The sequence below is a fragment of the Coenobita brevimanus genome, chromosome 14 (genome assembly GCF_032717465.1).
Source record: "Coenobita brevimanus isolate Jiangsu-jjx chromosome 14, ASM3271746v2, whole genome shotgun sequence".
Taxonomy (NCBI): domain Eukaryota; kingdom Metazoa; phylum Arthropoda; class Malacostraca; order Decapoda; family Coenobitidae; genus Coenobita; species Coenobita brevimanus.
This window is the reverse complement of record NC_136967.1, coordinates 58,602,133-58,627,754: the sequence shown is the minus strand read 5'-3', so window position 1 is coordinate 58,627,754 and position 25,622 is coordinate 58,602,133. Positions and strand designations below refer to the sequence as shown.

Here is a 25,622-nt window from a genome sequence, read left to right as displayed (position 1 = left end):
TGCAGGCTTTGCTGCCAGCTCACCCTTCACATCCTACTCTTTGGTTAGGGGTTACCCTCTCACTCATTATTTCTAGTTCGCACATGCCTGCATATCTCTGACGGGCTCTCTGTTTGCCCACGCCCCAGTTTTTCTGGGACAGATATTCCAACAACATGTCCGTGAAGTTTCCGAAGCTGGCATCTGTAAAAGTGTATGCCACATGATTATCACTGAAAAACAGAAGATGCATTGTGTTTGTCACAAAATCTGTGCCACGTCTACTGACAGATGAGCAAAAAGAGAACCGTGTCACAGTCAGTCAGGAGCTGTGCTGTGTCAGTCAGTCAGGAGCTGTTTGACTGTTCGAATGCTGATGAAAACTTTCCCCAAAAATGTCATAACAGGTAACGAAAAGTGTGCATATGGCTATGATGTCGAAACAAAAAGGCAGTCATCACAGTGGGTTGGAACATCATCACCGTGACCAAGAAAAGTATATCAGAGTCGCTCAAATGTGAAGGTGATGTTGATCATTTTTTATTGGAAGGGCATTGTTCATCATGACTTTGTTCCACATGGTCAAACGGTCAATAGTTTTACTTCGATGTCCTGAAGCATTTGAGGGAGGCAATGCAAAGGCAGAGGCCTCAGGCGTGGAGTAACTAAACCTGGATGCTGCATCATGACAATGCACCTGCTCAAGTGTTATCCGCGATTTTTCAGTGCAGCACGGGATGACTCTCATCCCCCAGCTGCCCTGCTTTCCAGGTCTGGCCCCTAAGGACTTCTTTTTTTTCTTTGTTCTCAAAGGTGAAATCCGCTCTCGTGGATACCGATTTCAGACAACAAAAGAGACAGCAGAAAATTCACCACAAGAACTGAGCACCATCCCTGAAAACACACTCCAAACCAAAAAAAAAGTTGGAAATGTTGTATGAACATTGGATGGAAGTATTTTGATGAGGACAAGCCTGATTAAGCTGTAAGTAAAGCAATAAATTTGTTTTTTGAAAAGTTTGTTTTCTTTTTGGTCAGATGTCATAAGTAACAAGGTGTGGTGAAAATAAAAAAAAAAATAATAATTTTTCACTTGCATTTAATAACTGTTTTGATAAAAAATTACTTTTGGATAAAATTTTTCACTACATTAACAGCTTGAGCCTAATAAATGATGTAATAAATCACTTTTGCATTTTACTTAACTTTTCCATACAAATATAAAATACACAAATACCAGCTGTAAGAGATTAACTGACACTTTAAACAGGTGTCAGTTAATCTCTGCAGCTGACATTTGTTTAAAATGTCAGCTGGCATGGTTCAATTGATGAAATATTAGGGAAGACTGCCATTATATTTAATATTTCTTTCAATGCACTTATTTTATCACAGAAATCTTTTCTATTGTCAAAGATCAATAACTTCACCATAATCCAGGTCACTGTTTAAATTATCCCTCAGGTTGCCATTTGTAGTATTACAGGTAGTAATGTAAGTGGCTTTGAAGATTTTGTAACACCTCTTTCTTAGTGGTTTATTCTGGACATAACACCTCAGTGTCCTCTTGTATGTCATTGGTGCAAATTATGTCAACATGAAAACAACAAAAATAGCATACAAGAGAATATCAAGGTGTAATATGCTACATAAATCAATAAGGCAGAGATGCTATGAAGACTCCAGTGCTACCTATAATACAACCCAGTGTGATGACATTTTAATTGGCTGGGTGGGACAGCTATGACTGTCTGTGACTGCAGTATAATAGAAGGAGATTGGGAAAGGTGTCTGAGATGGCAGGTATTATGGCAGAGTGGAAGAGAACTTTCCATGTGATGGCCGAGAGTAAAAGTTGAAAACTTTAATAACAATGTGTTCCTAGTGTACTCTGACCCAGGCTGTGATGTCTTAATATGGACACAAATTTTTTTTCGCTGTACTGTGTTTTGCAAACTGTTCACTAATGAGTTTCATGCTAATTGCCTGGTGCTGGAGAGGAACACGCAATTGAAGTGGCCATTTCCTACGGTCCATTGGGTTCACATCCAGATGAGCCTGGGATTATACCAAAAAAGACAGCATACTGATTCCCAGTAGATGCTAACTTGCATCACAATTTATGATTAACTGGTATACAAACGTAAACAAGAAGAAAACAGCAGTAACAGTATAGCTTTTCGTAAGTTAAAAGCTGAATTACTTTGAATTCTAACATCTCAATCTTAACTCGTCAAGGGCTAACTGTGCCTTGCAGATTGTACAATGACAGGTCAGAATACTGGATGAGCCAGACAGACAGTGTATATAATTAGTCTGAGTTAATTAAATGGCATTGTAGTTTAGAAATTAGGAAAATTAGAATAAGCTACTAATTCACCAAACTTGAGCTACTACACATACCTTTCACTTTTGACAGCATTGCAGCAACAGCAATAAGTTCAAGCATAGGCTTTTATAAATTCGAGAATAAACAGTCACATCTATATGTGAACCTTGTACGAGTACATCTTTACCATGAAACACTGGTAATTACCTTAATATAGTTTTATAATATTGGTTGGCAAATAATAACAGCAAAATAATCTCAATAAATTTTCAGGGTTATACTGAAGTTTTCTAGAAACATGAGAAAACCAACCTTCTAATCACCAGTAAATTGGAAATTCAGAGCTACATTGCTAAAGTCTAAGTTTATGTTCAACATAATATTAGCATAATAAGACATTAAGCTTAGAATTAATAAACATACAGATAATAGCACCAACCATCTGGGCAGCCATCACACCAAAGTGCTAATGCTGGTTGTGACCACCAATGGTATTCAATTAGAGAGAAAAATAATACTGTACTATCCAATCAGTTCTATCAACTGACACATTACAGCCCTGTAACAGCTTACAGTCAGTAGGAACAAGACAATCACATTCCCTGTAATGGCATAATTACACTGATCCATTACACGTAATTAGAACAAATACAGTAAAAGTCCATTAATCCACATGGCAGTGGACCGAAAATCATTCGGATTATCAGATTTTTCGGATTTTTGGGTGGGGTCCCTGAGACAATTTCATGTTTAAACAGAAATTTTACCGAAAGGATCACTTTTCATTCATTCATAATACAATATGGCACATATTAACATTACTTTATGTATTACACAAATTTTTTACTTAATAATTTATTACTGAAGACACAAACTGTAATTGGTAAATTAGGAGATGTTATGGGTTGTTTAACACGCCAGTAATGTGTGGTGTTGAAAACAGCAGTTGTAGGCAGGTAAATCCAATTAGAGAGAGTAAGTCCAGGGTTAATAATAATATGCACATATTGTAAAAGCACAAAAAATTAATATTACTGTGGAAAATTCCTTAAACCTATGGTACAGTATATTTCACTTTGTCACTTTCATGCATCATCCTCAAGTATCGGCTTAGGGCTGATTACCTGCTTCTTCTAGGGTTCCACGAGGTGCATGCGCAGATCCAGAAGTGGTCAGCTGTTTACGAGGAGTTGCCAATCCATGCATTACCTAAACCATGACCAAACCACTCAATACTTCGGCACATTTGGCGCCCAGTTTGAATTTTTTACTTTTGATTTTTTTTTTTTTTTACTTTTGGAGTTTTTGTCAGCCTTCTTCAAAAATTCGGATTACTGAGATTTTCAGATTATCCGTGTTCAGATTAATGGACTTTTACTGTACTGTAATTTTTATTCTATAATTTCACAGGAGTATTCATTTTGTTCCAACCTTCACTTGTCATTATAGCTCATGTACCTAGTACTGATCTATATACTGGTCAAATAATTTTCTGTAGTTCACCAGTCAATACCCAATCTATCCATGCTCTTTGAACAAATGCATCTATTACTTTTCAGAAAATGTGAAATCAAACTTTTTTCTTCCACCAAACAAAATGCCTTCTACGACGGGAAAGAAACTGCAGTGAACCACTGCAAAACTTAGGTTCATCCGATTTCTCTCCTTCTCAAAGCATACAGGTACATGCAATTTTGTTTACTAAAAAATATACTGTACACTGTATATTGTGTATAAATCAATCTTACTCAGTTGACGATGTCATGAATTCACTCTCCACACATAAGAAATTACAGTAAGATGTACTGACAGTAAATGAGTTTCTCCTACACCCAGCATATCTCATCTTCAACAAGCCTTCATATATCTATACAAAGGGTTTAAAGTTTCAAGGAGCCAGCAGTGAGGAGGTACATGTTTACCTTGTCCCGATGTCAAGGATGGATAAAATTAATCAGCTCAGTTACCACAACAGACCTACAGTCCTACTATAAAAACAATAACTGCAGACTTCATACTCATATGGAGAACTATTTGCCTGAGCACAGAGTCCATGTCTTGAGTTATAATTGTAATCTCTGGCACTGGACGGATGCTTAGCAACTAGACATTAAAGTATGTCATGAAAAATAGAGAATCTTCCTCCAACCAAGGTGCTAGGAATAAAGAGTTCCTGTCATCGAAAATCAGGGTTAATTCCACATCACAAACAGTCTCCTACATCTGTCTGTGACCCTTTCTGGAAACCCAGTGAGGTCAATTACTCTGTGACTCCATTTCATGGTAGTTTAGAGTAAGACCATACTCACATGGTCAAACCAACATCTGAAGAATGCCTCCAAATATGGTAAATATCAAATAACATCTTTTAACTGCTTTGTAATATCTTTTGGTGTTTTGAGTTGGTCTGAATCTTCCAAAATAATCAGTTCTACCTTACCTTCTTGATTATTATTCAGCTGATTAAGGTCATTCTTCTTGGTTATATGGTCTTGGCACATTATTTTATTATTAACAGAATCCACACTCAAGTCATTTACAGTAGCTGTTGATATTGAGACAGTTTTTGACTGTGACACATCTGGCAATTGCAGAGGAGTGCTAAATAAATGCTTCACTCGAGATGAAAGGCTTTGTTTTGATGTGGTAACTGGGTGTGTTGTATGTGATGTAACTGATGAAGAGTTATCATTGGCACTGAAGAAACTTGACTCAAGATTTGCATTATTATCTGAACTTGAAGTTTCTTGCACTTTTTCATTTGATGGGTTCCTCTTTATTGAGGGAGATTCTTGGTTTATATTATCAGATCCAAAATTTTCTTGAGTTTGTACATGCTTGTTATCTTCTTTTGACTTTATCTGCGCACCTTGTTCATTCTGCTGGCAGGTACTTTTGTTTCCATTATTAATATCTGAAGGAAGTCTCTCTGCTTGCTCTACATGTGAGGCATCCTTCTTGGCAGGGCTTGGTGCCTGAATTGAAGGTATATTCCCCATCTCCCACTCTTGCCTCAATCGTGCCAGGATGCTGGGTGTGTCGTCTGTTTCTGCCTCTGCCTGGCAAGGAGGTGGTGCAGACTTCCTATAACTATGGCCAGCAGTGGAGTTTGCTCTACGTACAAGAATGGCAGCATTATGTCTGTTGCTACTGCGAACGCTGTTGCACTTCCTGCAGGCCACAGTTGGATGGTGTGGGTTGCGGCACATGGATGGTCGGGGAAGAGGTGCATCCATTGAAAGGTTGGGAGTACTGGGAGTCAGTCTACGTGTAAAACTGTGGGAAGGACTCCCTGCTGTCAGTATGGCAGCAGCCTGGTCTGTGGGGTAGGGTGAGGAGGAGGGTGGGGCTGGGACTGGCTGTTGGGTCACGAGCTCATGATGGCCATAATAAGGAGGAGGATCACCACGAGGATGGCTACTTCCTGACCTGGTGGTTGGTGTTTGTGACTGACCACCACTCGTGGATGACTGGTCTCGATGGGGAGGTGGTGGGGCACACTGTGAGTTGCTGGGATAGGAAGGAGGGACACCATAGGGAGAACTGGAAGAGGAAGCATCATAGGAGGGACAAGTTACAGTGGGCAGGTCAATGTGCTGAGGTGGCCCCATGCGTGAGGTTTGGGTGAGAAGAGATAGATCACTGGCTGGGTGGAGAGCGGGAGGAGGTGGGGCACTGGGCTGCTCTATACCCGCCAGTAGTGGCTGGGAAACCGGGCCTTCTCCAGCTGCAGGGCTTGAATTAACCAATCCTGGAAAACACATCACACGCAGCTGCAATGAAACACCTGCATGTCACCAACACACACCTGATAGTGGAAGGACAGATGGCCAATATATAAACAAGTCAACTAACTTCCTACTTCAGTTAACTGTGTCTAGCAAACTGACAACAGATTACCAACCAGCTACCTTACACTGATTCTTGATGCTGCTTTGCTCTTCAAAGTAAACTTCCCTATCTATGTTAATAATTCATATGGTAATGTTAAGTACAAAAATTAGCCAATAACCACCATCACACTTCCTGATCTGTGCTAATCATTCTTAGTATAATATAATATTGGATACAAGAATTTGCCAACAACCACTCTTAAGCCTTGTTTAGGGTAGGAGTCTCCCTTAGTTCAATATGACTGTCAGTAACCAATATGACTGTCAGTAACCAAATTTTAACAAATGGGAGATGTACTGCCTGCCATGAGTTTATTGAGATAGTTTTATAATCCTTTACAGAAGGTTTCTCTCCACTGATCAGAAATGTCTGGTGGTAGCCTCAATAATCCAGTCTGGCAACAGCCAGATTCTATATCTCCCCTGCCCCGTTCCAGCAAAGTAGTGCCCCAAAACAGAGGAAAACAATGTCATTCCCTTACATTCAGTCTCTTAGCAGTTGTATGTAATGTCCTACACCAAAACAATTTTAAACCATAACCAAGCCCCATTAATTTAAAATTTACCTATCACTGTACATCTTGTTTGTTATAGATCACCGACAATGAATCATCTCCCAATAAACCACTTCATTTCAATAAGCTAAATTCCATCCACGTTCCTCATCAACCTGGATGTTATCCTTCCACCTTCTCTTCAATCTGCCCCTTTCTTTTCTTCTCCTGTTGCACGCTTTCTTTGAAAGTCTCTCATCATCCATCTCTTCATATGGCCATACCACTTTCCACACCCTGATCTGCATTATATTGTGTCTGCTCTCACACCTCTCACAGTGTCATTTCTCAATCCATATAGCATTTCACTCCATATACTGATTTTAGGCACTTCACTTGCAATATTTCCACCTCTTTTCAGTCCCTAATATTTAAAACTCACACCTCACATCCATAATGCATGGTCAGTAATGTACCACTATGCATTCATACATACTTATCTCTGCCTGAAGAGGCACTGATCTTTCCTTTCACATATTTTTCAATGTCCCTAGGCCCCCTCTCCTTTCCTGTGATTCATTTCAGGCCCTAGCGGTAGGTGGTGACAAACATCACCCACTCACATGATGTGGTGCTGCCTACTTCTTCATCCTTATCATTCTTTTACTGTATCTGCTCTCCTCTCTTCTTATTTCTTCCACCCTTCCTCTCACTTTTTATCACTTTTATTACTCGTTTTTCCATTTTATGTGGCCCTACACCAAGTGATAAGCCTAACCCACGGATTGCAGCAGGGGAGTTGCAAAACAGGCTTTGTGGTGCAGCAATATGGTCAATATAACTACCACTGCAAAATGACTTCAAATGTACATCATCGTCTTGGTTATGGTATTACACACCTTTTGTGATTTTTTTTTTTTTTTGCTCAACTCACCGCAATTACAGAGTTACTGTAGTAGGAATTTCCCAGTTGGCAAGAAACCAGCAACTATAGAAGTGGGACTCATTCCTGTCAAAGCTTCAGTGAGATGCCAGTTAGTCCAATTAGCCATAGCCATACCTTGAATGTAACGTGCTACTTTTGATTATGTCATTTTTACCTGTGTTCCCTTAAGCAATGTTGGCCTTGTATTTGATTTCATCACCAAAAAACGTTTTTTCAAGAGAAGTCTGAGCCTTCCTCTGGCACTAATGCCATAGTAAATGGATCAGGAATTTCATGAATCTTGCTCACAGTAGCTATGGTTAATTTGTTTCCTGTCTCAACCTAGAAGGTGGGGATGAGAGGTGACAGAAAGTCTAAAATCCCATAAAAATTGCATGATACTGCAACTGAGATACTTCATGGTGCACTGTTAAAAATCCTGCTCTGACAAGGTAGATCACATGCCACCAAAGCTGATTCATACGGCATAAGTCACATGCCACAGGTCAATGATTTCCTGTCATCTAGGAAACCATTTACAATGCTGGGTGGCCACCATATAGCCAAATAATGCAGGGATGTGGATCCTCCTATGGTGCACCTGTTTTATAGGTAGAAGATGCAAAAGCAGTGTCCATCCAGGAACCAAACATTCACACTCTTCTCAGAGCCTCATTGCGGCAAGGCACTGTCTACTGCAATGGAACATCAGTTCACTGCATGGGATGGCCCTGCAGGGGCAGTTGCTTGCCTGTGGTTGATGGGTCTGCTCAACCAAACAGACCAGGGTTGCTCAGCAATACCAAAAACTTCAACTCCTTGAATCTGACCTGATGCTATGTGCATCCTAAATACCAAAACAATTCACTTCCTCCAAATTTTCCCGACAAAGACTTCTTCTCACATCATTCTGTTCTATCTCATATTAATGTCTCATCACTTTGCATTTTCTTAAATTCACTCTAAACTTTCTCTTTTTACAAACTCTTCCAAACTCAGATACTAACTGCTGAAGTTTACCAACAGAGTCTGTTCTCAATCCTGTATCATTTTCAAACAAAAACTGATTTATGTCCCAGCCTCTCCTTTCTCCTGCATCCTATAAAGTATCCTTCTATATACCTCTCTCATTAGCCCATCCATGAACAGACTGAAGAGCCACAGAGGCATAACACATTTCTGACACAACCTTACTACCATACATGTCATACTCCATGGAAAAAAATTCATCCATCATCCAATCCTACGCTGCCCCATGAGAAGTGCAGGAGCCCGAGGCCAGGCAAGTTGGTCCTGACGTTTAAGATGAGAGTGACCAGCCTCACTCATCCCTGAGTGGCATTACATGAGCAATATACCCCAGCCATCCCTTGGATATAAACCTTCACCGGTTCAATCTGATTGAAGTGCCGTAATTACCCACTAAACCACCAGGTGCCAAAATATGGTTATATGGTTACCACCCAACACACCAAATGGTTTCCTGGTGTACAGGAAACCATTTGGCTTGTCACTCAGTGTAGAGTCTCCCACATGCAGAAGGAAGAGGAAAGAATGAAGGAAAGAAAGACAGAAGAGGGAGTGTAAAGTCACCCGTAGGTAGAAGAATGAGGAAAGAATGAAGGAGAGACAGACAGAAGAGGATGGAAGGAAAGAATGATGGAGGAGAGGAAAGGGCAGACACCTGAAAGCAGCACTACATCGAGTGAGTGGATGGTGAGCGCCCCCACCTACCACTAATGGTAAAAAATAATAAAAATAAAAAATATATAAAAATAAAGCTTCCCTTCCTTCATTTGTAACATTCACCACAAGGTATCTTTAACAACTCTTGTCATATGTCTTCTCCAGGTCCTCAAAAGCTAAATACAAATCTCTCCCCATTCATTAATATTTCTCAGCCATTTCTCATATCAAAAACCAGATCCAGGCACCTCCTGTCACATTTTAAACCTTCCTGTTCCTCTCCAGTATGGTATTCAGAATGTACTACTATTTCAATCACTGCTCTTCCACACACTTTACCAGGTATGCTCTACAGACTTATACCTCTAAAATTCACGCCTTTATTCTGCCACACAATATTTTTACAGTGGCAACTTATATTTATGAAATACTGAGAGCTTTTTAACTCGATGTTACACAGAGGTCTTACCCAATTTGAAATCACACATTGGCAACCTCAATAAAATACTATAAACAGCTTTTTTTTGTGAAGCCAAAAAAAAGCCATTTCTATTTGTAGCTATTGACTTTGGGAGGTACCCTAGGAAGAGGCTATTTACTTGCCTACATCACTCTGTAGGCATTAAAACTGATGACTGAAGGAATCATCCAAGATTCTGACAACTGAGGAGAAAGTGCCTTACTTCTTGTTTCCAAGTAGTGTATAATACCTCAAAAGGCAGGATAACATTCTTCCAAAATTGACAAGGGCTTGCCCTTTCTTAAAAAGAACCACTCAAATTATGCAGCTTGTGAATGCTCCATCACACCTGCAGTAGCAATTTAACTATGTAATTGCATATCACCAGGAAACCATTTACTACACTGGGTGGTAACCATATAACCAAATTTTGGCGCCTGGTGGTTTGCACTCCAATCGGATTGAGCCAGTGAAGGTTTATATCCAAGGGATGGTTGGGGTTGATTGCTCATGTAATGCCACTCAGGGATGAGTGAGGCTGGTCACACTCATCTTAAATGTCGGGACCAACTGCCTAGCCCCAGGCTCCTACACTCCTCATGGGGCAATGTAGGATTGGATGATGGATGGATGGTTGCATATCACCCATATGAGGTGCCCCAAAGCAACTTTAAGCAATATACTATTCCTATCAATAAATATGGAGGTTATGCATGCCTGCACTGTTGCTGTTATTGTTGTTGTAACTTAACCCTAGTTTATCTGAATGAGCAGACATGTCAACCACAGGTAAGCAACTGCTTTTATGGGGCAATCCTACAAGTACAGTACCGTACAGTACATAAACTGTTTAGGGGTTCAGCATCCCTTTGTGGTAGACAGACCCTAACTAGAGTCAGATCAAGGTCCTTCTCACAGCAAGAAGCAGGGAAATATGAGAAGGTTTGTCTCCTGGGTGAAAACCATAGTTGTTCCACCTTCTACCCAGGGTGCCCACTGCCACAACATGTAGGCTTCTTGTCAGCGTCAGAGGTAGAGATGTACCGACGTATCGGTACCGGTACCGGTATCGGTGGATTGGCCCATTTTTAGAGTATCGGAATCGGTATCAGCTGATTTTCTGCCGACACTACCAATACTTCAATGGAATTTAGTGCATATCACTCTATTTATCTATCTATCTATTGCCAGATGCCTTATCACTCACAGGAAGTAATTTTGTTAACCCCTTAACAGCAGGGCGTCACTTTCGTGACGCTTGGGAGCAAGGGATCATACCGCGGGCCGTCACTTCTGTGATTCTGTGTTATTTTGAATTCACCCGGGCTTCCAAGTGGTGGCTTGTATCATCTGTCAGTACTGCCAATGTCCAACACTAGTCAGCACTCCTAATCTCATCTGTACTCCCATCCATTGTTGACAATTTAGCCATTTCTCCCTGTTCTTGACTGCCCTCCCTACCCCCCCTCCATTACCCTATCCTCTCGCCTGCCCGGCTGTGCTACGCTAAGTAAATCTTCCCTGGAATTTTTCACTGATTTCATCCATTGAAATAAGCCCTATGCCCTATTCTTATACCAAATAATATATACAAGAAAGAAATAAGGTAAGTGAGAGTGCCATACACCTGGAATTGACTAATTATCACCTAAAAACACCTCACGAGCACACGTTCGCTAATTTTCGCTGTTTATTTCCCCTTGAAATATGCCGTATAATCTATTTTCGTAATAAATATACATATAAGGAGGGAAGGGAAAAGCCTAAGTGATATTTACATTCACCTGGAGCTACCTAATTTATAATGTATTGTCTAGATTTCCTGCCAATCATTTCACTGCTATATATTAGCTGCTGTCAAGAGGCTAACATTAGCAGTAATGCATTTCCCTAGGTAGGCCACCACCCCGGCCCACCCTTATCAGTTCACTCTCATCTTCCAATGTGGAGGTATGTCTGTTTGCTCTTGCTAACTTCAGGGACTTTTCACCCCCATGCAAAGGGCCCTGTGACCTTTACCCTCTACTAAACCTCGTGTGGAAAGAGGTAAAGGGCTGACAATTGATAAAAGAGTGACTACGATCTTTCTATTGAGTAAAACAGTGCAAGTGGAATTGTAAATAATGTGTAAATAATGTGTAAACAGCAAGTGAAAGTAATGAATGTAAATATACGTGAACAGTGGAAAATAGCTTTATAAGTTACTTCAAGTGAGTGCATAACACAGTGTAAATAAAATAGAAATGTAAATAACGTAAATAAAATAGAGAACATAAATAGAAATGTAAATGAGTAGTATTATAAGAATACGAGTATATACCCTAGGAGTAATGAAAGTGAAAGTTTCACTCTAGCATGTCTGAATACTATGAGTTATAAGAGTGAAGGTGAAAGTGACATTCACTCTCAATGCTAGTATACAGGACGAGAAAGTGAATGCTACGTATTTTACTGAAAGAAATTGAATCCCTACAGTGACAATAAACTGATACTACTGAAGGAAACTTATAGATAAAGACTGAAGATATATATAAGTGTTATACAGTAATAGAAATATAAAGTGGGAGGGGTTTTATGAATCATGTATGACAGAATACCAACAGCGAACTAGCGCAAGTGCGATGGTCAGACGCGCTCGTAATTTTCATTGCTTTCACAGTGGTTTTTATTTGGAGTATAGATCCCAAACTACTTGATAATCATAGAGTAGTGTTTATAGTGTTAATATCTGGCTGTGGTAATCATATTACAGGTTGTAGGGAAGTGTAAAGTGGAGACTTCGTTACCCAACTTCAGAGGTCTCCACAAGTCCTACGGTAATCGACGAAGGCTCAACAAACATCCCAGGAGAAAGCTGAAGGTATGTGCCATATGCATGTGTAATTTAATATTCTAGGACTAATAACTGATTTTTGGCAAATATTTTTTGAGAGTCTGTCAGCCCGAATAACCCCGCTGGAGATGCAAAACATTGGGAAACATGCCCGAGGTGTAAGGGTTAAAAAGAATGTGGATGATTTATAAGGATGAAAAATAAATTACTGGTAATATCCAGTTACTTAGTATCATATTATTCTGAGTACATGGTGCATAGTAATACAGTACATTCTTTGGTAATGAGCCACATCTGCCACCACAGACATGTATGAGACAGGTAGGTAGCCTCGCATCAGCAGCTCAGGACCTTGCCACACCCCTCAGACAACAGGCGCCACCCTCCCTCAGTGGTACTGGTATCGGTAGTAGTATCGGTATCGGTCCAAGTTTGTGGTATCGGTATCGGTCAAAATTTTGGTATCGGTACATCCCTAGCCAGAAGCATGAAGGAAAGAAGAATGAAAGGGAAGAAATGGGACAGTGAGGGAGAGATGGAAGGGTCAAATATGAATGGGTGGAAGGGAGCATAAACCTTTTTATTTTTGAGTGTGTGGAGTTTTGTTATTTGGAGGACATGTTATGTGTTGAAGGTGAGGCTGCAACTAGCTTAGTAGCAAGGGTACAGAATGGTTTAGGGAGCTGTTGCCTCTCCTGACAATGAAAGCACTTTCCCTCCATGCTAAAGGTCCTTGCATGCAGCTGTGTTAGGAAAGTAGTGCTGTATGGTAGTGAGACTTGGGCAGTAAAGGAGGAGGATATTCATGGGCCAAACATACAGAGATGACAGTGATTAGATGGGTAAGTAGTGCACCCTTGAATGACAGACCTGGGAGGGGGAAGAGGGGGAGTAGGATTGTGAATCAAGAACTAAGAGGAAGGATGGGAAATGAATGTATTACTAATGTGATGAGATGGGATAAACTGAGTTAGTTTGGGCATGTGGAGAGGAAGAAGGATACATGATATCTTGGTGGAGGGTGAGAGATGAGAACACTGAGGGTAGAGTTTCAAGAGACAGACCAAGAAGACTTGATATATGATCACAGGGTGTGATCTGAGAGGAAAGAAACTGAATGGAGAGGCTGCTAGAGAACAAGCACTGTGAAAGCCACCATTATGTGATGAAGGTTGATGCATGCAAGCATGCTGGAGCCTTTGTAATGAAACAATATATAGCAACAATGCCTTGGTTATCAAACTGCCAGGATCAGGTATGGCAGTAAATCAAAACTGTGTCACAGGTTCACAGCCTGGAGAAACTCCAACACTACAAAAGCTGGTTTCCATTATCTTGCTTCATAACAACTGCCCAGCACTCATCAATGGGATCCTTTCATACTATGTAGAGAAGGCAACAGGCTTTTTTCCTCAGTCCTTCAGTTCCTAATGAGGGATAACCACTTCATAATTCCTACTCTGGTGGACCTACAGAACCATATTAAGCCACCATGCAATATCTCTGTGGGGAGGGCTTTCTCTCTGGTGGTTCAGTTTAACTGTTTAACGAACTGGTATTTATATAGGTAACAATCACCTTCTTGTCATTTCAGATGTCCTGGGCATATCTCTACCTTGTCATCTGACTGCCTACGGTCCTTCTAAAATATCAAGATCATCTGGGTGTTGTCCCTCACGGGAATTCCCCTACCCATGACGTTGTCAAACTTTGTGCTGGGTTAATTATTGGATTAGACACAAAGCTCAAGGGACAACCCTCACTCCCAGCTCACTACCTCTCTCTCTCTCTCTCTCTCTCTCTACATATAAAATCTACATTTTGTGTAGATTTATTTCTATAAAGTGTATATATGGTTTCATGAATTATTAGAATTTGAGGAAAAGCCTCCTGACTGTCTGTCTGTCTCTCTGAATACGAAATCAACATTTTATGGAGATTTATTTCTATAAAAAGTCTATTCGAGTAGCAGGGGTAGGAGCTTCCATCTTTGAAGGCGGTCAGAGAGGAAGTGACCTGCAGATTGACACCTGACCCACTCTCACTGACTCACCTAAAAACGCGACAGTGTTAGAAAGCAACGTTGCCAAGTGTTGAGGTACTTATAAAAAGTCATTGTTATTATTAAAAACAACAGACATTTCTTACACTATATAGCCTTATCAGAGAATTATATATATACTGTACAATAATCCCTCTACTTTCCAGACGCCCACTTTCCGGACTCCCCACTTACCGGACATTGTGGGCCTGGACCATCAGAACCGAAAAATGGCCAAAAAAAGAAAAAAAATCCCCCCCAAAATCCGAATTTTTTCCCACCCGTAATTTGAAATTGCCGTGCGGCGCCAAACAGCTGCTTACACCATGGCCCCTTTACCCCTTCCTTCCTCCTCCCTCCCCCCTTCCCTGTCAGGGTTGCCGTTTGTTATTTTTCATTACCAAATGTGGGCCAATTTGGTAATGAAAAATTCGTTTGGTAATGAATCAGAATAATGCATTACCAAACGGATTTTTCACATGTATGAGGATACACAGGATGGAGACGGTAGATTGTTTGCTCTCTCTGATTAATCTGCTACCCTACATAGCATGAAAATAATCAACATGCTGTTAATTATAAGGAGAGTGATTACATGTATTTCCACTTGTATATATAATTACCGGTAGTGAAGAATAAATGCTAGCTTTACGAATTTGGTAATGAAAAGTTAAATTTGGTAATGAAAGTTGAGGAGATTGGTAATGTGGCCGTTGCGATCTGGCAACTCTGTTTCTTCGACATCAACAGTTACTCCCTAACTTCGATTGCGAATACATGCTTATCGCACTGGAAGTCAAGCGTGCTCGTTTTTTGTGAATAAACAGTGAATATACTGCAATACCTCGCCTCTAGACCACATGGGAATTTACAGTGTTGTGCAGTTAAGAAATTTGAACTTAGAGTGCAAAGGATCAACTGTGGAGTGCAAATTGGCAGTTTATCTGGCGGTTAGAACTGCAGTGGTGCAGTTAAGAACAATGTGCAGTGTTAAACAATTATAACTCACAGTGCAAAGAATTAAGTGCAGCACAACACTGGATTACTGTATGTGCTTCAAGAGCATTTTCACCACTGCCAAAACCTTAGAAAGGCAGCCACAAATGTGATGTATGTACCCTGGCTGAGGTACAGCCACTTCTAATTCCTCATTCTTTGGTTCCTTTTCATTTATTTCATACTTTATGTCCATTATTGGTATGAACAGGGTCTAAAATAGGTTTAAATAGGTGCTATGCATGTCCGGTAGGGAGTTATTTAGGTGGCTTTCAAAGTTAGGCTGGGTTAGGGTATAAGTACCAGTCCAGGAGGCTGGTGCCCACTATCCAGACAGGACCACTTTCCGGACGTGCCTTTGGCTCTATTACGTCGGATAGTGGAGGGATTACTTATATATATATATATATATATTTAGAGCCTCTGTGGAGTAGACTGTAGCACCAGTCGAGCAGGGCAGTACTCCCGAGGTGGATGGAAAGCTGATGACAGGGAGAGCAGGAGCTCCCGTTTCATCAGCCCTCAGGACTAGTTCCTGACCATCCCTCTTTGCTGAACTTTTTCAGTGTCTCAGTTACACAGAGAGTAGGCCAGCATGCTCTCCAATACAAATTTCTCTAACTATCTACACCAAACTACATGCACAGTACACACTACACTTCCTTTTCCAAAATTCAATAATTATGGCATCTCATCACCAAGCCTCAGAGTCCCCGGGGGGGGGGGACATAAATGCCCCCACCATCCACCCCTCTCCCGGTGACGACTCGAGGTGCCTGGAACCACTGTCTGACTCTCTTCTTCTTCATTTCTGCAACATTTGCGGCCTTTCCTCTAACTTTCGCTCTGTTGAGCACCACCTCTCCTCCTCTAAACCTCACCTTCTTTTTCTAACTGAGACTCAGCTGTCTGAGGCAACTGACAGCAAACCCTTTTCTGTATCCTCCTACTTTCTCTATACTCATTTCAAAGCCAAAGGTGGCTGTTGAGTATATATACGCAACGACTTATCTTGCTCTCGTGTTCCTGAACTCGATTCTTCTGAATTCTCTACACTCTGGCTTTGGCTTTCCTGTCATTCTCTGACTAAATATATCTGTGCTGTTTACTTATCCCTTAATTCTACTGACTATCAAAAATTCTTCGACTATCTTACTTCTACGATGGAACACATTCTATCCATTTCTCCTTTCTCTGAAATCTCCATTCTAGGATATTTCAATGTTCACCACCACCTTTGGCTCTCCTCTCCTTTCACTGATCCACCTGGTGAACAAGCCTACATCTTTTCTATCCTTAATGACCTAGAGCAGCTTGTACAACACCCTACCCGTATCCCTGACCGCCTTGGAGAGAGCTCCAACATACTTGACCTCTTCCTCACAACTAATCCTTCTGCTTACTCTGTTAATCTTTTCTCTCCGTTGGGCTCTCCGATCACAACCTTATCACCTTAACCTGTCCTATCACTCCGGTACGGCCTGTGGACCCTCCAGGGAAATGTCGTCTGTGGCATTTTGGAGCCGCGGACTGGGAGGCCCTCAGGCAGTACTTCTTTGATTTTCCCTGGAATGATTATTGTTTCCATGGGCGTGAGCCATCTGAGTGTGCCTTGCGCATTACGGAGGTTATTCTCTCGGGCATGGAAGCATACATTCCTTTCTCATATCCTTTGACTAAAGCAAGAAAGCCTTGGTTTAATCACGCTTGTTCTAATTCTGTCCACAACAAGGAGAGGGCCCACAAAAGGTACCGGAACCAACCCACCCCTGAATCACATCATCTTTACGTTTCTACCCGGAATCGTGCTAAGTCTGTTCTTCGCTCTGCTAAAAATAATTTCATCCATACTAAATGCTCTCAACTCTCCAACTCGAATTCTTCCTGCTCCTTCTGGCACCTTGCCAAAAACCTTTCTAACAACTTTACCTCATCTTCCTTCCCTCCTCTTTTCCATTCTGATGGTTCTGTAGCTATTTCTTCTACTGATAAAGCAGATCTCTTCGCACAGACTTTCTCCTCCAATTCCACCTTAGACGATTTCGGTGCTGTTCCTCCATCACTTCCCCCCTCTGACTTCCTCATGGCTGACATTAAAATTTCTTCAGCTGATGTATTTTCTGCCATCACTGGCCTCAGTACTAACAAGGCATATGGGCCTGATGGGGTCCCTCCTGTTGTTCTCAAAAACTGTGCTTCTGTGCTTACACCCTGCCTAGGCAAACTCTTTCGCCTTTGTCTGTCAACTTGTACCTTTCCTTCTTGCTGGAAGTTTGCTCTCATTCAGCCAGTCCCAAAGAAGGGTGACCACTCCCAACCCTCCAACTATCGTCCAATTGCTTTAACGTCCTGCATTTCAAAACTTTTCGAGACAATTCTCATTAGAAAAATTTTAAGGCATCTTTCCTATCACAACCTTCTTTCTGATCGTCAGTATGGGTTCCGTCAGGGACGATCCACTGGCGATCTTCTCACCTACCTTTCAGACTCCTGGTCATCCTCCTTTCGGGACTTTGGCGAAAGCTTTGCCATTGCACTTGACATCTCAAAGGCTTTCGATCGAGTCTGGCATAAATCTTTAATTTCCAAACTGCCCTCCTACGGTTTCTATCCTTCTATCTGTGCCTTCATCGCTAGCTTCCTTTCTGGTCGTTCTATAGCCGATGTTGTAGACGGCCATCGTTCTTCTCCTAGATCTATCAACAGTGGTGTTCCTCAGGGCTTTGTCCTATCACCAACTCTCTTCCTTTTATTCATCAATGATCTTCTAAGCAGTACATCTAACCCTATGCACTCATATGCTGATGACTCCACCCTTCACCTTTCCATTCGGTTCCTGCAACGCCCATCTCAACAGTTACTTCAACAAACAAAGGATGAGGCTATGGCACACCTAATGTCTGACTTGGCTCGTATCTCTGACTGGGGTAAAAATAATATGGTTGTTTTTAACGAATCTAAGACTCAGTTCTTACACCTATCAACCCGACAAACTCTTCCACAGGTACACTCACTAATGTTTAATAATATTCAGCTCAATCCTGCATCATCCTTGAACATGCTTGGGGTTTCATTGACTCGGGACTTATCTTGGAAAGATCATATTACATCTCTTGTAAAATCTGCTTCCAAGAGATTGGGTGTGCTAAGCCGACTCCGCTCTTTCTTTACCCCTGCACAATTGTTGACTCTATACAGGGGTTTTATCCGCCCCTGTGTGGAGTACAACTCTCATGTGTGGGGAGGCTCCCCACAAACAGCTCCTCTCAATAGGGTGGAGTCAAAGGCTTTTCGTCTCATTAACTCTCCTCCTCTTACTGACTCCCTTCAACCTCTGTCTCTTCGCCGCACTGTTGCATCTTTATCTCTTTTCTATCGCTACTTTAATGGTCACTGCTCCTCTGCACTGTCTGCTTGCATTCCTCCACCTCTACGATGGGCGTGTAGCACCCGCCTGGCAGCAAACTCTCATCCCTTTTCTGTCCAACTCTCTAATGCAAGAGTTAACCATCACTCCTAGTCTTTCATTTATGCAACAGGTCAACTCTGGAACTGTCTCCCTCTGTCTGTATTTCCTACTGCCTAAGATCTCCAGTCTTTCAAACGCAGTGTGTCCAGGCATCTCAAAATGATCGGATCTTGAATTTGGCTCTCTATTGTACTTCGTTTTTCTCTTGGAGGGAACTGTTACTGCGGGCTCATGGCCTTTGGTTCCTTCTTCCTTGCATATTATATATATATATATAAAAAAAAAAAAAAAAAGTGGTAAAGTGTGCATTTTTGTACACTGGAGAGCAAGGGTTCGCACCCCGCCAGGGTAATAAAATTTGGAAGCGTTCTCCTGGCCATGTACTGCTTTGGCAGACACCAGGGGTGCTGTGGTTGAACCAGTGTCGCATACTGTAAAGTATGTTTGCACCCAGTCGGCTTACGCAGGCCAATTACACTTGGTTCACAGACTACACACACATCCAAAGCCACTACAACACTACAATCACACTTACAAGCACTTCTCACCCAACATACAATCTCTACCATACAGCCTAAGCCAATTGGTAGAGATACATAGGCTGTATCATCCCTACTTTGGTTGGGATAGGCCAGTCCTGCAGTGGATACTCAAACGACTGATGATGATATACTGCATATATAGATAGATAGATAGATAGATAGATAGACAGATATATATATATATACAGTTATAGACATATATATATATAGACAGATAGAGAGATAGATAGATAGATACTGTAAATAAATTTCATTTAGAAGAAGTAAATAGCTGAGATGAGACAGAGAGGTGTGTGTTGGTACAGACTCGGCAGCGCCGCGGGTAGGGGAATTCCCGTGAGGGACAACGCTCAAACGATCTCAATATTTTAGAAAGACTATAATCTCACTGGATAGGGTGGGGATGGGGGGGTGATAGTTTGCTTTTGGTGACACCCTTCTTCTTTTTTTCCTTTTTTTAAATACAAGGATGGAACCAAAGGCCAGAAGCCCATAAGATTGTTCCCTCCAAGAAAAAACAAAAATAAGACAACAGATAGCCAAATTCAAGATCTGTTCATTTCGAGATGCCTGGACACACTGTGTTTAAAAGACTGGAGGTCATAGACAGTAGGAAATACAGGCAGAGGAAGACAGTTCCAGAGCAGACCTGTTGAATACATGAAGGACTGGGATAAATGGTTAACTCTTGCATTAGAGAGCTGGACAGAACAAGAATGAGAGCTTGTTGTTAGATGGTTGCTAAGTGCCTGCCATAGTGGTGGAGGGATGCAAGCAGACAGTTCAGAGAAGCAGTAACCAGTTAAGCAGCAAGAGAAAAGAGATAAAGATGCAACAGTGCGGTGAAGAGACACAAGTCGAAAGGTGCCAGTAAGAGGAGGAAAGTTAATGAGATGAAAAGCCTTTAACTCCATCTTGTTGGGAAGAGCTGTATGTGGGAAACCTTCTTGACTTTTCTGGATTATCACTGGATCACCAGAATGCAGTCTATTCCTCTTCTTTACATGATGTACATTGAGTTAATTTGCTTCTAAATTATGGGGATTTCTAGAGCTCCCCTGAAGCTCCTTAGTGGTTCAAAGATGGTACCAGGGTGGTTCAGGCTCTTGTTTGCTTGGAATGCTTGGTGGAGGTGTTTGCATCCACAACTGGAGGCCCGAAATACACAACTGACGGCTGCCAAAATGGCCCATAATACTCTACATACTTACATAAGAAACTGGACATTACCATGTCAAAGCAGAGTGCACAGGAAAACATGAGGAAAATTAAAGAAAACACGAGGTATAGTGGCACATACACGACACTCCAGAATTTGGGGAGCAAATGTTCCCACTGGCCATGTACCCTCAGATGTGAGAACTTAACATGAGGTGGTCTTTTCACAGAGCGGATGAGATGTCGACAAATTTGGGAGAAAGATGTTGGGCCTTGCACGGTATTATACCTGTGCCTAGAAAGAAGAAGCTCTCCACATCTGAAATGATTCCTTCTGCCACCACTTATAATGCCTCAAGATGGAGGGAATACAGTGCAAAAATTACATCAGCTATGTCACAGGAATGATGATGATTATAAGGGGAAGCCCTTTTACCTGTGAAACGAGCTCCATAAGATGCCTGCAATGGGAACCTTGCCCAAGCAGTAAGCTACAGTACTTTGCAGCAAGTCAACACTCATACAATTACATTTAATAATCATGACTCAGATGAGAAAGCACCATTCAAGGAACTTCAGTTAGAATCGGATGATAAAGTGAAAATATTCTACTGCCTTATTTCTAAAGGATAAAAGACTTTTCCTCTATCAATTAATGCCCTACTGAACCAGGAAATGCATCTCCTGCAGTGTCTCCAGGTGCTGGTATCAGAGAAGAATGGATTTTCTGCCAAAAAGCCTACTTTATATTTAAAAAACGTGCAATGAATACTGAACCCAAATACCAAAGATCATAATCACTACAATATTGATAGTAAGTGAAGTACAGGGTGATTCTCTACAATTGAGGCCCCAGAATAATAAAAATATTTTCATTATTAATGAATCAATTTAAATAAAACTTGGCACTTACTTAAAGGTTGGGTGAGTGGACTTTCAGACCACCACTTAGTGGTGGTGAGAGTCATGGTTCAAATGAAATGGAGGAATAGCAGAAGGGAAGGACAGGATAAAGTAGTTCATACAAGAAAGATGGAAAGGTTACATAAGGATGGAAAAAAGGCAAAATATAAGAGGACAGAGGAGGGGCGATTGAGTGAATATGATTTGGTGCAGATGGGGGATGTGGAAGGTGTGAGCAAGATATTCACAAAAGAAATCTGTGCAGCATATGAGGTGGTGTGTCAAGAGAAAACATAAGAGGGTGCAAGGAACAGCATGGTGAATGAAGAGGTGAGACAGGCTGTGGCACAAAAGAAGAAAGTATGTAGTGAGTGGATGAGAAACAGGGGTGTAGAAAAGCTGAGTGACAAAAGAGGGAGTTATATGTAGAGAGGAAGAGAGAGGTGAAAAGATTAGTAAGAGACAGTAAGAAAAGAGTGGATGAGGAATTTGGAAGGAATCTGAGTTTAAAGTGGAGGGACTGTAAGAAAATGTTCTGGAAAGAGGTAAAGAGAGTTAGACACGGTGTTAAAGAAGTTAGTCAGGAAATGATAGATGAAAATGGCAGATTACTAGTGGAGAAGGGAGAAAAAGTGAGCACATGGAGAGAACCCTTTAAGGAATTGTTGAACATAGAGAATGAAAGTAATGCAAGTACAAGTTGCTGGGGAATGGCTGGGATAAGGAGGGATGTGAGAAGAGAGGAAGAAATCAGTAGGATGGAAGTTGTTGAAGCAATGAAGAGTGTCAAACTGGGGAAAGCCCCAGGAACTGATGGAGTGTGTGGTGAAATGCTGAAGCATGGAGGAGAGATTGTAGTAGAATAGATGTGGAAGATGGGCAGACTGGCCTAGGAGGAAAGTAAAGTCCCAGAGGATTGGAAGTCAAGTAAAATTATTCCCCTGTAAAAAGGGTAGATGGGGGCGCTCACCACCCACTCACTCGATATAGTGCTGCTCTCGGGTGTCTGCCCTTTTCTCTCCTCCATCCTTCTTTCCTTCCATCCTCTTTTGTCTTTCCTTCCTTCATTCTTTCCTCATCCTTCTGCCTATGGGTGACTTTACACTCCCTCTTCTCTCTTTCTTTCCTTCATTCTTTCCTCTTCCTTCTGCCTGTGGATGACTACAATGAGTGACAAGCCAAATGGTTTCCTGTACACCAGGAAACCGTTTACTATGCTGAGTGGCAACCATATAACAAAATTTTGGCGCCACGTGGTTTACTGGGTAATTACGGAGTTCCAATCATATCGAGCCGGTGAAGGTTTATATCCAAGGGATGGTTGGGGTTTATTGCTCATGTAATGCCACTCAGGGATGAGTGAGGCTGGTTACTCTCATCTTAAATGTCAGGACCAACTTGCCTAGCCCCGGGCTCCAACGCTCCTCATGGGGCAATGAAGGATTGGATGATAAATGAATGAATGAATGAACAAAGGAGAAGGGGAAAAAGAAGTGTGTGGTAAACATAGGGGCATTTGTCTTCTTAGTGTAATAGGAAAAGTACATGGTAGGATACTTATTGGCAGAGTTAGGGAAATAACAGAGGAATCAGTTGGAGAAGAACAGGGAGGTTTCAGGAAGGGAAGAGCTTGTGTACATCAGATATTCATTCTTAGATCTTTAGTAGAAAAGTTTCTAGAGAAGGGAAAGAAGTTGTATGCAGCCTTTATGGTTTTAGAGAAAGCATATGACAGGGTGGATAGACAAGGATTGTGGAAAGCATTCAGAAAACTGTATACAGAGAAAATGGAAAGTTGATGAATGCCGTGAAGAGTATGCATGAGGAGGGCTAAGGTTGCAGTGCGTGTGGATAGTGAACTGAGTGAATATTTCTATTTGAAGGCTGGATTGAAACAGAGGTGTGTCATGTCTCCATGGCTGCTCACCCTGCATATGGATGAGGTTATAAAGAGATACAAGGTAGGGCAGTGGATGCTGAAGTGGCCCTAATAAGAGAAAGCAATGTGTGGAAACTCCCTGTACTGTTGTTTGCAAGTGATATGTGTTGTTAAGTGAAGATGAAGGGGAGCTGCAAGGCTTGGTGGATGAGTCTGAGAGAGTGTGTAAGAAACAGAATCTAAAGGTGAATGTAGGGAAGAGTAAGGTTATGGTCTTCGAAAGAAATGAAGTCAGTGAATGTACAGAGAGGCTGGATGAGGAGGAAATGGAAAATGTTAGTGTGTTTAAGCACTTGGATAGTGTGATGAGTAAGGATGGAAGATTAGAGGGTGAAGTGCCTGAAAGGGTACAGCAAGGAAGAAAGGTTGCTGGTTCTTTGAATGATGAGAAACCAGGAAGTGAGCATGGAAGTGAAAAAGTTACTGCATGACAGTATTGTGATACCAACTCTAATGCATGAAGGTGAAGCTTGGATCTTGTTGGAGGGACACAAGTCAGAGTGAGAGCAGTGGAAATGAGTTATTTGTGAGCAGCATGTGGAGTCACATGGAGAGACAGACTAACATATGAGGAAGTGAAGAAGCATTGTGATGTGGATGTGGATGTGATAGGAAGCATTGGGAGAAACACATTGTGGTGGTTTGGCTATGTGGAGGGGATGGCGAGCAAGAGACTGATGAGGAGAGTGTATGTAAGTGAGGTGGAGGGGGGGAGAAGGAGGGGGAGGCCAAGGATGAGATGGAGGAATAGAGTGGAGAAGTATATGAGAGAGGGGGGTGTGAGCTGGGAGCAGGGCTGTGAAATGACAGGGGACAGGGTGACAAGGAGGCGATTTGTTTATGGCCACTCCTTATGGGACTAAGGCATCTGGCAACAGGAAGACTGATAGAGACTTATTTTCTGCAATTCACTGCAATTTATCAACAGTTACACCAAGTTTGAAAGTGGTTTCCTTCAGAATTTAAGTAATCCTGGTGTTCGACACATGAATTTAGGGTGTAATTTATCCACTGGGATGGCGGCATTCTCCCTCATAATATTTTCTTTTAGTTAATCAGACGTGCAAAGCTTGTTCTTAATTCTTTTTTTCTCAAGGTGTCCCTGCAGGAAAAAAAAAAAAAAAAAAAAAAAAAAAAAAAAAAAACTGAGATGAATAAGGAGAATTTAAAATAAACTGTCTTTTCTAAGGTACAGCATGATCACTGGATCAGCACAGCTGACAAACTGATCCCTAGTCAGCATCTAAATGCTTGAGAGAAAAGTATTTCATTTTTGGAACGCCTCTTTAGTTCAATTAATGGGGAATTTATCATGTGCCAAATGTGACTGACACAGACTGGAGTTTTAAAATTTTAACTGCAAGAAAGAAGAAACCAAAAGCTAGAAGCCCACAACGTGTTCCCTCCAAGAAAAAATAAAAACAAGATAATGGAAAGCCATATTCAAGATCCATTCAAGATGCCTGGACACACTAAGTTTAAAAGACTGGAGGTCACAGGCAGTCAGAGTTACAGACAGAGGAAGACAGTTCTAAAGCTGACCTGTTGCATACATGAAGGACTGGGAGTAAGAGTTAACTCTTGCACTAGAGTTGGACTGAAAAGGGACGAGAGTCTGCTGCTAGATGAGTGCTACATATGCATTGTAGTGGTGGAGGAGTGCAATCAGACAGTTCAGATGAGTAGAGACCATTGAAGCAGCAACAGAAATGAGATAAATATGCAACAGTGCGGTGAAAAGATAGAAGTTGAAGACAGTAAGAGGAGGAATCTTAATGAGCTGAAAAGCCTCTGACTCCATCTTCTTGAGAAGAGCTGTATCTGGGGAGCCTCCTCACACACGAGAGTTGCACTCTACACTGGGACAAGTTAAACCTGTGCATAAAGTCAACAACTGTACAGGGGTAAAGAACGCACAGAGTCGGCTTGGGACACCCAATCTCTTAGAAGCTGATTTTACCAGAAATAATAATAT

At 41.5% G+C, this 25,622-nt stretch overlaps 1 protein-coding gene across 1 annotated transcript in view; it reads right to left on the bottom strand.

Moving 5' to 3' along the window:
• Positions 1-1,083: 1,083 nt before the first annotated feature.
• The window catches only part of LOC145390415 (uncharacterized), a 168,205-nt gene continuing 143,666 nt past the window's right edge, over positions 1,084-25,622 (bottom strand). The window contains exon 16 of the mRNA XM_080265347.1: positions 1,084-6,081. Within this exon, the coding sequence (XP_080121473.1) occupies positions 4,663-6,081 (1,419 nt within the window). The 3' untranslated portion in view covers positions 1,084-4,662. The remainder of the gene's footprint in view (positions 6,082-25,622) is intronic.